This window comes from Penicillium alfredii (assembly GCF_028826965.1).
Source record: "Penicillium alfredii strain IBT 34128 chromosome Unknown utg000001l_segment0_segment0, whole genome shotgun sequence".
NCBI classification, from domain to species: domain Eukaryota; kingdom Fungi; phylum Ascomycota; class Eurotiomycetes; order Eurotiales; family Aspergillaceae; genus Penicillium; species Penicillium alfredii.
This window is the reverse complement of record NW_026622698.1, coordinates 1,959,373-1,972,451: the sequence shown is the minus strand read 5'-3', so window position 1 is coordinate 1,972,451 and position 13,079 is coordinate 1,959,373. Positions and strand designations below refer to the sequence as shown.

The 13,079-nt window shown below is 51.7% G+C and overlaps 6 protein-coding genes across 6 annotated transcripts; 5 read left to right on the top strand and 1 right to left on the bottom strand.

The window, feature by feature from the left end:
• Positions 1 to 82: 82 nt before the first annotated feature.
• On the top strand, positions 83 to 634 carry NUU61_000738 (RNA recognition motif domain-containing protein; the record flags this gene model as incomplete). Its single annotated transcript, XM_056651321.1, has 2 exons — positions 83 to 300; positions 355 to 634. The coding sequence occupies 2 exons, from the start codon at positions 83 to 85 to the stop codon at positions 632 to 634; spliced, it is 498 nt and encodes a 165-aa protein (XP_056516171.1).
• Positions 635 to 1,241: 607 nt separating this feature from the next.
• NUU61_000737 (gamma-glutamylcyclotransferase) lies at positions 1,242 to 2,587 on the bottom strand (the record flags this gene model as incomplete). Its single annotated transcript, XM_056651320.1, has 6 exons — positions 1,242 to 1,814; positions 1,950 to 2,034; positions 2,109 to 2,113; positions 2,228 to 2,277; positions 2,371 to 2,402; positions 2,487 to 2,587. The coding sequence occupies 6 exons, from the start codon at positions 2,585 to 2,587 to the stop codon at positions 1,242 to 1,244; spliced, it is 846 nt and encodes a 281-aa protein (XP_056516170.1).
• Positions 2,588 to 3,537: 950 nt separating this feature from the next.
• Positions 3,538 to 4,600, top strand: NUU61_000736 (putative short-chain dehydrogenase/reductase family protein; the record flags this gene model as incomplete). Its single annotated transcript, XM_056651319.1, has 2 exons — positions 3,538 to 4,418; positions 4,480 to 4,600. The coding sequence occupies 2 exons, from the start codon at positions 3,538 to 3,540 to the stop codon at positions 4,598 to 4,600; spliced, it is 1,002 nt and encodes a 333-aa protein (XP_056516169.1).
• A 485-nt stretch (positions 4,601 to 5,085) lies between these two features.
• Positions 5,086 to 6,172, top strand: NUU61_000735 (EF-hand domain-containing protein; the record flags this gene model as incomplete). Its single annotated transcript, XM_056651318.1, has 3 exons — positions 5,086 to 5,126; positions 5,196 to 5,214; positions 5,267 to 6,172. Coding segments are annotated over 3 exons (966 nt in total), but the record flags the coding sequence as incomplete, so codon positions are not given.
• Positions 6,173 to 7,209: 1,037 nt separating this feature from the next.
• On the top strand, positions 7,210 to 9,323 carry NUU61_000734 (MDR family MFS transporter; the record flags this gene model as incomplete). The annotated part of the gene is made up of 5 exons (XM_056651317.1): positions 7,210 to 7,449; positions 7,547 to 7,576; positions 7,668 to 7,978; positions 8,035 to 8,156; positions 8,218 to 9,323. 5 exons carry the CDS (start codon positions 7,210 to 7,212, stop codon positions 9,321 to 9,323), a joined length of 1,809 nt encoding a protein of 602 aa, XP_056516167.1.
• A 1,043-nt stretch (positions 9,324 to 10,366) lies between these two features.
• Positions 10,367 to 12,301, top strand: NUU61_000733 (uncharacterized protein; the record flags this gene model as incomplete). The annotated part of the gene is made up of 4 exons (XM_056651316.1): positions 10,367 to 10,856; positions 10,940 to 11,806; positions 11,866 to 11,870; positions 11,966 to 12,301. The coding sequence occupies 4 exons, from the start codon at positions 10,367 to 10,369 to the stop codon at positions 12,299 to 12,301; spliced, it is 1,698 nt and encodes a 565-aa protein (XP_056516166.1).
• Positions 12,302 to 13,079: the final 778 nt, after the last annotated feature.

Sequence of the window (13,079 nt, the reverse complement as noted above, 5' to 3'; positions counted from 1 at the left end):
CTGATACCTAATTTCGGGGTCAATTTGGAAAACTGACGATCCCCCGCCATAACCTCCAGCGGCCTGTCCTGGCACACCAACGATGATGTCCTGCGCGAGGGTTTCCAGCGCTTCGGCGAAATTCAGGAAGCAGTTCGTGTATCCCTCGAATGTGATTTTCCTTCGCGATTCTGACTTTGCTGGTGTGCTACAGATCGTTGTGAAGGACCGCGCGACTCTGCGCAGCCGTGGATTCGGCTTTGTGCGCTTTGCCTCCGAGGCAGATGCCGAAACTGCCATGAGCAGTATGGACAACCAGGAGTAAAATGTCCTCGAATACCACTATTTAGGATACCCCTCTCACGCTAGCGACAGGTTCGATGGCCGCGTCATTCGCGTCGACAAGGCCTTTGATCGTCCCAAGGGCGGCGACTCGGGCTTCTACGGCCGCGGTGGATACAACCAGCAGCCTGGTGCTGGATACCAGGGCGGTGGCCAGGGCGGCTACGGCGGGGGATACAACCGTGGCTACAACAACCAAAACGCTGGTCCTGGCTATGGCGGCTATGGTGGCGGTTACGGAGGTGGTTACAATGGTGGCTATGGCGGTGGCTACGGTATGTATTCTTCTCTCGAAGAGCAGCTTTATCCATGAACTTGACTAACTCATGGCGCAGGTGGAGGTGCCAATGCCGGCTATGGCGGCGGTGGTGGTACGCTGTTCTCTTTCTCTTTAGCGGTGTTTATATGCTAATATTTGACTCTCAAATCAGGATGGCGCAACACCAGCGCCCAGCCGGGCCCCCCTGAGGGTCAGTAGGTGAACGCTTATGATACCCCATCAACGTTTCTTTCTCTCTGCGCGCAATTTATCTTTGGCCTCTTTCTTGCAAAAAGAAGTGACGACTTATGATGACTCTGGAATGGTGATGCGACGCGGACCGGGAATGTGGGCGAGTGTGCTCAGAACGGAGGGGGGTTTTGCGACTACGTTTTTTTTTTCCCTGGTTTTTCTTATTTTTGAATGAAGGCTTGCCATGGAGAGAGGCAGCTCTGGTCTTGTACCTGCCGATCTAGATGAGATGCACAATCGCGCCCGAATTTGATTGCATTCGTCTTGTCCGTACCCTTCCTGTTTCGATGTCGACATCTATTCGTTGATCATTGCATGGATTCAACCCTCGTCTAGTCTATTCAACGATCTCCATGCCACATGCAACCAAATCGAAGCGAGGCCCAAAGCCACAGGACACCTAGCAGGCTCATTCAATCTTGGAATGATCATCCTCGCGCACCGTCCCGGACTCTTCACCCAAATACTTCCGAACATCCCGCTCAGCCTCCCTCTCCTCCGCGTCCGCCAGATCCCCCGCCTCAATAGCCTTAACCCGGCGCACCAAATCCGTAACATGGACATCAGCAGTCCCCAGCCCCAACCCCTCAAGGGCCTTCTCAAGCAAGTACAGATACTCCGTGTTCTTGCCGCTCTTCCCGTGACCAGTACTAATAACCTGCGCGACATCCTGCGGCTCGCGCTGGGCCGGGTCGCGCAGGAACTGCGGGTTGCTGGGCTGTCCGATATAGACCATGCAGATGATCGGGGTTGCTCCTCCACCCGACACGGAAGTGGGTGTGTCGTCCGGGTCGGGCGTCTTGGTTGCCGTGGATGCTGAGACGCCTGATACGGCGTGGAATGGCGTGTAGTGCACGCTGTAGCCGTTGATTTCGCGGTCGTCGAGGTAGTCGTGGACTTCCTCGGCGTGCGAGGTTGGGATGTGGTATGCTGCGCCCCAGACTTTGCCTGTGGAGGCGGATTCGGATTCTAGGTGGGCGAGCTTGGTTGATAGGTGGTTAGTTGGATATCTGTGTGACATGGTAGTTGTCTCCCCGTGGCTTGTTGGGTGTCTGGATGAAACCAAGTATGTCGACCCCAGTTACAAGTAAGACGAGAGACAGTATTTGACACATACCGGGTCGTCTAGTGTCTCCCAAAAGTTTCTCTCAATCACAGTGACTACCCGTCCGGGTTGCTCTTCTGTCCCTCGGTGGTCGGCACTGTACGGTTGTTAGTATGTCACCAAACACGGAAATAGTACAAGAGATGGAAAGTCAAATGCCATCCAACATACCTAGCCTATGAAACACAATTTGTGAGTTCTATGGTCAGCCTGGAGTCGAACACAAGCATATTCTCGCCGCAACAAGGAGTTCAGAATAGAGACAGCAACAGAGTATTTCATCGACATACCTGCCAGAACCGCCGCACATAGCCACTGATATATCCAGGGACTCGCTGATCTGCATGAGAAGAGTTAGCCAATATCCATGATATTCAATAAGGGTACCGAGGAATATAGATCTCGGGATGAACCAGAAACAATATCAACATACCGTAATGTGGCGGCGGCTTCCAGATTAAACTCCTGTCAATTAATGCCATTAATATCAATCCTTCCAAACCTTTCAGACCCTTCGGACCCTTCAAAATCAATGCTACAGTCACTCACCCATAACCAAACACCCAAAGATCGCCCTTGGGGAAATGGTTCCGCCACGTGCGGCCCTCGGGATGCATCTGATACTCCGGTATCGACGTCGAGGCAGCCATCGTTGTACTACCACTAATTCAACAAGATGAATTGATGCGGCCTTGCTTTTCTTTCTGGTCAAGGTGGGGCCTCGGCACTTGCGGGGGACTGGCGGTAATGACAGCGGCCAACGGTCTTTTGAAAAGAAAGAAAGATCAAAGGAAAGGAAAGAAAAGAAAAGAAAATATCGGAGAATTCAAGAGGAGGGTTATGTACTGGGTTTCCCGGCCGACTGTATACATTTACTCGGTTCAGCGGCGCGGAGAAATCGTTGTGGCCGTTGGACATACTGTTGTTTGCAGTGTTTGTTTTGCTCGCCATTTCCATGGGCGATGAGCCATCGTTGAATAATTTGATAACCAGGTTGAGTAAATGCATAACTGCCTCGACCATGGAGAGGCTCTTATTTGTAGGCAAATCGGTCACCTTGTTTTTGGATGTGTTTGTGGGCAATTCAATTGTGATCAGCTCGGCCAACTCAGGACAACAACATAGATAATTCAAGATAAATACTTCTTGATCATAGTGGTTGACCCCCAGCTGAAATAATTTGGCGTATATCAAATCTAGATATCGATTGACACTATATTCTTGGCTATATTCGCTTTTTATTCATTAGTCAAGAGCCTTAGAGGGGCTCATCAACTTCCCTTTTGCCGCTCCTATAGTCTGCGTTACCATCTCTATGAGATGATGGGGATTAAACATATAGGCAGCACATATATGGTAATATTGTCAGAATCACCCAACAGCTTATATCTTTTCTCTATCCATGAATTGTTGAATTCCAGAAATATACAATGGGCGCCTCTGATTGGCCATATCCTGACTCAGCGCTGACATCATCGGGGTATGGTGATAAACATCCATCGATCAACATTGACAAGTCAAAGTCTCTCTTTTTGATGCTGCTAATGTCTAAATAACTGCTTTCTACAGCCAGAAAGCAGTGCACCAAGCTTCCCCTATCATGGCGGGCCTATTCCGCCTCCTCAGAATGCAATACACCCCACCAAGAGATCCACGAGGAGTCTCATTTGCTGGCAAAACAGTCCTGTTGACCGGTGCCACCTCGGGGCTGGGGCTTGAGGCTGCCATCAAATTCCTAAATTCTGGGGTTGCTTCTCTGATCATTGGCAGCCGCAATGTGGAGCGTGGCCAACAGGCGAAAGCAGAGCTGGAAAAGAGTACCAACCGATCCGGCGTGGTCCAGGTCTGGGAGCTTGAGATGAACAATTTTCAGAGTGTCAAGAGCTTCGCCAGTCGCATTGACACAGAACTTGAAAGTCTGGATGTGGCCCTTCTCAATGCCGGGCTCTTCAACCGGGAGTACACCACCTCGGCAGAGGAATGGGAGGAGATGTTGCAGGTCAACACGCTGTCCACCTCGCTGCTGGCTCTGCTCCTCCTTCCGAAGTTGAGGGCCAGCGCCTCCGAATCGGAGCCTGCACATCTGACTCTTGTGTCCAGTCAGCAATTCGTTCGTGTCAAGGCTGAGAGCCTCCAGACAGAAGGTTCTCTGTTAGAACATGTGAATGCACCCGACGGGTTCAAGAGTCCTAAGCAGTACGGCATCTCAAAACTACTCCTGGAATATGTGGTCAAAAACATTGCCGACCTGGTCCGCAATGAGAACGGGACTCTGCCGGTCATCGTCAATTCTGTGAGCCCCGGGTTCTGTCAGTCATCTCTCGGTCGCCAGTACAACCGATTCTATGAACGGTGGTTGATGTGGCTCGTGTATAAATTCTTTGCTCGCACCACCGAGCAAGGGAGCCGGTCGTTGGTTAGTGCCACCGTCCAAGGCGCGGAATCTCAAGGGAAATGTTGGCGAAGCGATGGATATCTCGAGTAGGATGCTCTTCTTGAACCCTGTGCATTCTTTTTCCTCCGTTGCTGACAATCTTTATAGTGAATCAACCGCCCTAACGACCGGGCCAGAGGGGAAGCGATTTCAAGCCAAAGCATGGAAGGAGATGATGGAGATACTGAAAGCACAGGCAACAGAGTTGAAGAGCATCTTAAGAGCATAGCTGGATCTTACTAGCAACCTAATGAGCCCGTATTCGTATATACTATGTTTATCACGGTGGGTCTGGCGTCAGCAATTGACTCCCAGACACGGTAGCCAATTTCCCTATATACAGGGAGACTTGCAGGGGTTCAGCGCGGCTATTCGAGGCTGGAGATAGTTGGGCTAAACTGCTGCTGTTGCTGTCCGAGTAACCCTTGAGCAACCATCTCGCAGTGGATGGTAAAGAAGTGGGATGAAGCCGCTCCATTTTTCATCCGATTATCACTTGGCGGGCTAAAAACTCCTGCTGAACCATCCGCCCCACGGTTCCGCTTTAGCAAGAACTCATGGGAGCCTCCTGAACTCCTTTCCTGACTCTTTTCTCAATCGTGCTTTTGCTTTTCTCTTTCCTGTCGAGAGCGCCATCATATCCAGTCTGCTCGCGAGGGACAGGTTCCCCGTGTCCACAACCCGCCTCCTCGCCTGATTGCGTCAGTGCCCACCATGGCTTATAACAAATCCTACAACCCCGACGCGTTGCCCGCGTAAGTTCACCATCAAACGTGGGCAAAATACTCTGATTTCACGATCGCTGACTTGGTGGAATGGCGCAGGCATGCTGAGCCGGAGCAGGTACATTGTTGTCGCGCTATTAACCCTGTGCTGAGTGCTGACCCGTGCGTAGGTCGCCAAGATGATCGGGTCAATGCAGGTGTCGGGGAATCCGAGTCAAGGTCAAAAACCGCTTCCCTCTCGTCCGCCGCCGCAGTCAACTCCCAGCGGCGTGCCTCCTCGCGTCCCGGTTTCCAGCGCCCCTCCGCAGCAGCACCCATACAGCTCGCCAGCCCCGCGCCCACAAGACCCGCAAGGACACCCCTCATACAGCGGTCGACAACCTCCCCCTGCCAATGCGCCGTCCGGCCAGTACCGCACGCATGCATTACATCCATCGCCGCCGCCTCAGAACTACGGGTTTGGTCCGCCTCCAGCCCATCCACAGCGCAGTCGACCGCCGCCCGCATCGCGTCCCCCGCAATCGCCTCAGCCGCCGCCACTGTCCGTGCCCAGCGATGACCCGCAACACCTCTACCCGCTTTTTCGCGCAGCCAACGTGTCGCACTCCGGGTCGCTGACCGAGATGGAGCTGGGCTCCGCACTGGTCAATGGCGACTACACCTCATTCCACCCGCGGACGGTCAAGATGATGATCCGCATGTTCGACCGTGACGCCTCGGGGACTATCATCTTCGACGAGTTCGTGTCGCTGTGGCGCTACCTGGCGGCGTGGCGCGAGCTGTTTGACCGGTTCGACGAGGACCGCAGCGGGCGCATTAGTCGCCCGGAATTCGAGAATGCGCTCGTCGCGTTCGGGTACCGCTTGAGCCCGCAATTTGTTTCGGTGCTATTCACCACCTTTGAGAGCAAGACGCGGCAGTTGAATGCCCCGCCCATGAGCCCTTCTCGGAACGGCATGAGTTTCGATCTGTTCGTGCAGGCGTGTATCAGCTTGAAGCGCATGACGGACGTATTCAAGCGTTACGATGAAGACCGTGACGGGTACGTCACAGTGAGCTTCGAGGAGTTCTTGACTGGTAAGTACTGAAAGCACCCCCTTGCCATCTACTTCGGTGGCTGCGCATCTTCTAGTCCCAGATCAGTCACCAATATTGATGTTCTCCAATATAGAGATTCTCCAATTACAAGATTAACCTCAATATCCCCATCGACACCTCGCGACGGCCTCTGCAATGTGTCCGGCCAAGCATTTTGGTTTCTGGTGTTTTCTCCCTGGTTCTTACGCTGCTGCCCTTTTCATATTTTATACCCATTCCCTCCACCCCTTTGTTCTCCATGATAGAATTCCCAGGAAAAGCCGTGGTCATTGCATGTTGGTCGGGCGTTGTTTAGTTTGCAATCAAAACTTGATTTCTATTCTTGGGTGTTTTCTTAAGTTAGTTCCAAGAAGGAATATATGCGATATACCACTAAATTCTTGCATATGACACTAAGTCCATGGATATACCACGTAGTCCGTGGATATACTACATGACTCATGTCAATATCCCCCGAATGTGCTTAACCCCGCTTATCGCCGGTCCCTTCTTCCGCATGTGTGACTGTCTACATAATTAATTATGATAATCATTGTATTAGATCTGCTGTAGATTGTAGATGTAAATATAATCGTAATTAGCGGGTGGTACCAATATTGCATGACTCTAATATCCATCTATTCGACATCGGCCCCATCGCAGTCGGATTGTCGGGGCTCGGCGTCGGACAGCTTAACCGCCGACGTCCCCACCCACGATCAAACGCTCATGAGTTTTTTCTTCGTTTATTTTAACTCGGCTCGGCATCTCGATTTGCGCGATGCGATGATTCTGCGAACACGAACTCGCCAGATCACCCTCTTTTCGCTTGTTATAAGTAGGACATGATGTCGCTCTGACCTTGTTCTCTATTTGCTGCATGCAGACAGAGCTTGAAAGTTGATCGGTCGATCGGACCTTAACTCGCAATCTCCCACTCTTTGCCGAGCTTCCCTTGTTTTTTTTTTTTTTTCTAACATTTCTTTGCCGTTTCTTTTTCTTTCCTTTCTGATCAACCCTTCGCGCGACCGTCACCATGACGAGCGCGCACCAAAACCACGACGCTTCGAGCGGCGACACCGGCCAGAACCACCTGGACAACCCGGAAAAGTCTCCTGTTGATGCGCCCTCGCCTGCGCAAGTCGAGTCGCCTACACAACCAGATGCCAACAATGAGCTGGAAAAGAGCGCATCGGGAGCGCCTCTCGATCACACCCCTTCGCAGGCACAGAAGATGGGAAAGAAGAAGATCGCGGTCGTCATGGCAGCTCTCTGTGTAAGGAAATTCCCCGACAGCTTCGGCAGTCGATGCGCATCGAAAAAAAAGGAACCCCATTTGGACAACAAGCTAACTGAGCCATGTCGCATTCTAGTTGGTTTTGTTCCTAGCCGCCCTGGACATGGTATGCTCATCCTTTCTTTTTCTCTTGCCCTCTCCTTGGTTGTCTTGAAGCGCAACGGTCTTTGGCTAATCATTGACTGCTTCTCTGACAGACCATCATTTCCACGGCCCTGCCAACCATCGCCTCCGATTTCCATGCCTCCGAAAGCGGCTATTCATGGATCGCATCGTCCTATCTCCTGGCAAATGCGGCGTGCATACCTCTGTGGGGTAAATTGAGTGACATCTGGGGAAGAAAGCCGATAATTTTGCTCGCCAACCTCGCCTTTCTTGTTGGTAGTTTGATCTGCGCTTTGGCCAAGAATATGCCGATGATCATCGCCGGCCGAGCTATCCAAGGTGTTGGCGGTGGTGGGATTATTATCCTGGCGAATATCAGTGTCTCGGATTTGTTCAGTATGAGGTATGAACTCGTCATTGAATTTTTCTGGCTTAAAATAATGCTAATATCCAACTCAGAGATCGTCCGATGTATTACGGCCTCTTTGGCGCGACGTGGGCTATTGCGGGTGCTCTGGGACCCATTGTTGGCGGCGCTTTCACCACGGATGTGACCTGGAGGTGGTGTTTCTGGATCAACTGTGTGTTTTCTCGCTCTCAAAGTAGTATTCGAAAACTGTGATCGCTTACATCTATATACAGTGCCTATTGGCGGGCTCTCGTTCGTCATCCTGGTCTTCTTCCTTCACATTGAATCGCCCAAGACTCCACTTTTGGCCGGCCTGCGCAACATTGACTGGGCGGGCACTTTCTTGATTATCGGCGGAACTCTGATGTTCCTCTTCGGGCTGGAATTCGGTGGCGTCGACTACCCGTGGGATTCAGCCACTGTGGTTTGTCTCATCGTCTTCGGCGTGCTCGTCTGGGCTCTGGCCATGTTCGCCGAGTGGAAGCTGGCCAAATATCCCATCATCCCGACCCGGCTCTTCAGCGAATGGTACAACGTGCTGATTCTTCTGATCTGCTTCTGCCACGGCTTTGTCTTCATTGCCGGAGCCTACTACATGCCGCTATATTTCCAGACGGTCCTTTTGGCCACCCCGATTCTGAGTGGTGTCTACGTGTTGCCACTAGTCTTGTCTCTCTCCTTCGTCTCGGTGATTACGGGTGTGACCATGAAAAAGACGGGCCGCTATCGCGAACTTATCATGGCCGGAATGTTCTTCATCGCGCTCGGCTTTGGTCTTTTCATTGACCTCAAGCCCTACGCCTCCTGGCCACGCATTATCATTTACCAGATCATCGCTGGTATTGGTGTTGGTCCCAACTTCCAGGCGCCCCTCGTCGCCTTCCAGGCCAACGTCCGCGCCGCCGACATGGCCACCGCGACAGCCACTTTTGGATTTGTTCGTCAACTCTCTACCTCCATTTCCGTTGTGCTCGGCACCGTCATCTACCAAAACATCATGAGCCAACAGGCCCCGAGCCTGATAGCCGCCATTGGACCCGAACGCACAGCCGCCATCTCTTCCTCCTTCTCTGGCTCGTCCAAGTCGCTCGTCCAGGGCCTCACGCCCTCCCAGCGTGAACTCGTTCTTGGGGCCTTTACCCATGCCCTCAACCGCATGTGGATCTTTTATACAGCCATTGCTGGTGTTGGCTTTATCTTGTCTCTATTTATCCGCCCGCGTGAACTCAGCCGCTCACATACCATCCAAAAGACAGGTCTGGCTGAGCAGGAGCGTGCTCGTCAGGAACTCCTCGAGTCTGAGCAGAAGACCGAGTCGAAGCCTGCGGCTGATGTTTAGCGTCTTTCTTCGGCCTCCCTTTTTATTGTCTTCTCCGAACTCTCTGCTTCATTGCATACATACCTATGCCCCTGAAGCTTTTCACATCTCACCTAATCTCCGCTCCCCTCAGTCGGGAAGTTGATGTGGCCCGCCGTCTCTGAATCACGACGCATCTTGTTGATCTGATTGTTGGAGTTTGAATACCAAAAGCAACTCACTGAATGGCATGTCGATACATGGAACGAATATATATATATATATACACATAGCTTGTTAATGTCTCAAAAATGCAATCCGACTCTTGGCTCGGACAAAGTCTTTCCGATCAGGCTATAAATTGCTCGTAAGTCTCCGGCAAGCAAGAAAGCGGATAGCCATTAATAATGCTAAACACCTGGGCACTTTTCGCTGCAGAAAAGCTTCTGATGCAGACATCAGGTGGTTCGGTCGGCCAAGTTTCCGACGACTCGGCCCGCGTCACCTTATCGAGTAATCTCATCCAAAGCCCGAGGTTTTCCCCCGAAGCCCGAGTTCTCTTTTTTCCGAAGCTTTTTTGGACTATGGCACTCTTTTCTTACTATACAGCCATGTTGGAATAGTTTCAGGCTATATGTTGGCACGTTTTAACTAAATTGAAGTTTGTCGGAAAAACGAAAGAACAGGGTCTGCTTGAATCCTGCCAGTTCTCGAGGTCTTCTTTTCTGGCCCTTTCTCGGCCATATCCTGTCAAGACCCACACATCCTTCACAACGCCATTCCACATTCCCCGAAGTTCACGCAGCCCTTTTTTCGATTTCCGATTTATCAGCACGGTGGATCGTTTGCTCGGAAGATGATCCCACTAGGATCGGCGTGGACCCTGGGTCCGTCTAATTTTTCTTTAAACATGTCTTTTGGTTGATATAAAACCATCTGGCAAGCCATGCTTTCCAGAGACCCGGTTTATTAATTCCCAGCACAGCTATCGGGATCTTACCAGACGGGGGAGTTTCTTTGAACGCAACCGGTGAGACTACAACACAGGGATTTTCGTTATTTCAGTCTAATCCCGAGGTGACCCCATGCAGTCCTATCTGCAGTACCGACGACTGGGACAGGCTGTTCACAGACAGCTGGACCATGTCGGGCCACGCGATGTCTCGGCCTCCGTAACAGGGAGTCCTGCTCAGGACCGTCAAATCGCAGATGTTGTCGGCGCAGCGCAGACAGATCAAACCAGCAATGTCCCCGAGTCGAACCCGAGTCCGTTGGCACAGAGCAAGACGCAGCACTCCGAGAAGACAGCGCTCGGCTATTCCCTGGCTGGCATTGATGTCCAGAGACAGATCGAGCCCGGCGACTCGACATCCCATCTCTTCATTGTCGGGTGGGAAGACGAGACCGATCCTCTGAACCCGCAGAACTTCAGTTTTGCTCGGCGGCTCGTTGCTACCCTTCTTGTGTCTGCGCTCGGCTTTATCGTTGGAGCTGCGTCGTCGATTCCCTCGGGCGTGATGTCTCAGAATATCGAGGCTTTCGGTGTCAGCGAGGTCGTGGGCTCTTTGGTTATTGGTAAACATCGACAATGTCAATCCCTTGCTCTGCAGGGGATATCATAGCTTTCGTTCAGACATAGCTAATACATTTGTTGCTAGGTCTCTATCTTCTCGGGTTTGCAACAGGCTCGCTCGTCAGCGGACCCCTTTCCGAAATCGTTGGCCGCAATGCCGTCTATGCAGGCTCCCTCACCCTCTTCATGATCTTCGTCATGGCCTCGGGACTAGCCCCCAACATCGGTGCCCAGCTCGCCTTCCGCTTTCTGGCCGGTATCTTCGGATGCCCGGCGCTAACCTGCGCAGGCGGCACGATCGCCGACTTATGGAACCCGCTCGAGAAGACCATCATGTTCCCTCTGTACGCGATCCTCTCTTTCGGAGGGCCCGTACTGGGCCCCGTGATCGCATCCTACATGGGGCAGACGGGCGTGCTCTCCTGGCGCTGGTCGGAGTGGATCATCCTAATCGGGTCCGGCGCTATCCTCGCCCTTATCATCCTGTTCCAGCCCGAGACGTACTCGCCACTACTGCTGAAATGGAAGGGCAAACATTTCCGCAAAGCCACGGGCGACCCGCGCTTCCGTTCGGAAATGGATACGGCGAAGGTGCCGCTCGTCAATCGTATTGCCGGCGCCCTGAAGCGCCAGTTCCTCATCACTGTCCACGAGCCTATTATCTTGCTGATCTCGCTGTACATGACTGTGCTGTATATCGTGCTCTTTACTTTCTTTGATGGCTACGCCTACATCTTCACCGACACCTATGGTATCGCCCAGGGCCTGACCAATATCATTTGGGTCGCCATGTACATTGGTATTGCGCTGGCGGGTCTTTTGGTCCCGTTCATCTACCGCGGGACTAAGAAGGCGTTTACCCAGGCTGTGCAGATGGACCAGGACTCTAGTCCTGATGTGACCAACCCCGGGCTCTGGATAAGGCGCACATCCAGCCAGAAATCCGGCTCTGGTTCGCGATGTTTGGAGCACCAGCTATTCCTATCAGTTTATTCTGGATGGGCTGGACAGACTTTGTAAGTATCCATTGAACCCCGGCACTGCACCCCAGCTACCACAACCACAAGAAAGAAGACAAAAGACCCGAAGCAAAGCTAATCATAATTCACAGCCCTCCATCTCAATCTGGTCCCCCATCCTCGCCTCCACCCTCTTCGGCCTCGGCACCATCTGCGTCTTCATCAGCTCGTACATGTACGTCATCGACTCGTACGACATCTACGCAGCCTCCGCGCTGGGCTTTATGACCGTCTCCCGGTACTGCGCCGCGGGCGGCATGACGGTTGTTGGCGTCCCGTTTTACAAGAATATGGGTGTGCATTGGACTCTGACGATCCTCGGGTGCATTAGTGCGCTGCTGGTGCCGGTGCCGTATGTGTTTTATCGGTTTGGGTCGGTTATTCGGCGGTGGAGTCGGTATGCTGTTGCGGAGGACAGTAAAGTTTGATTTGTGGTACTTGGGGCTTTTTGGTTGGATTGATAAGATACTTTTTCCCCCTGACTATATGAGGTGGATTGCATATATCTTTGGAAGGCATGGGTGAGATGTAATAAGGATAGATGGGATGTTTCTTCATGGATTTGTATACTTTTTAATATAGACTTATTCTTTGGAAATAATATACCTCTCTCCCACTCGTAGCTTGGCGTTTCCTATTTTTATAAACATCGGCACTTGACTCTTGGGGATCTTTGGTATTGTGTAGAAATGTATTTTTCCAGCTACGAACTATTGTACATGACAATATATATCAGCATGGGCCTTGGGGCTTGCCATTCATGTTGTCGCAAATACTACATAGTGAGACATACATCGATGGGCTTCGACATTTAAGCGCATGGAAATGTATGATGGAAAGAGATAAAAGCAAGTTTGTACAAATAGCAAAAAAATTGTATCCTAGACTAGGAAGGCCCCACTGCACTCAAGAGCCATTGGTTTTACTTCAAACGTTACTGTTGATTGCCGGAACAGGATAAACTAGAACGGGAGCTTGGGTATGCAAAAAGACTGGGATCGATGCTTTACCAAAACCATCAGATGAGAGCAGAGTTTTGGACTACAAGGCCGGTACTACTGGTATCAGACTTCATGGCATCGCACAAGTTCAAGTCGCAAGGGGATATATTGGGTCTGAACAAACATGCCATGGTAAACAGCAGCCAAAGCAAGTTGATGCAATTCATCTATAAGACAAGTCGGCAAACGTGCGGGAAGAATCGAA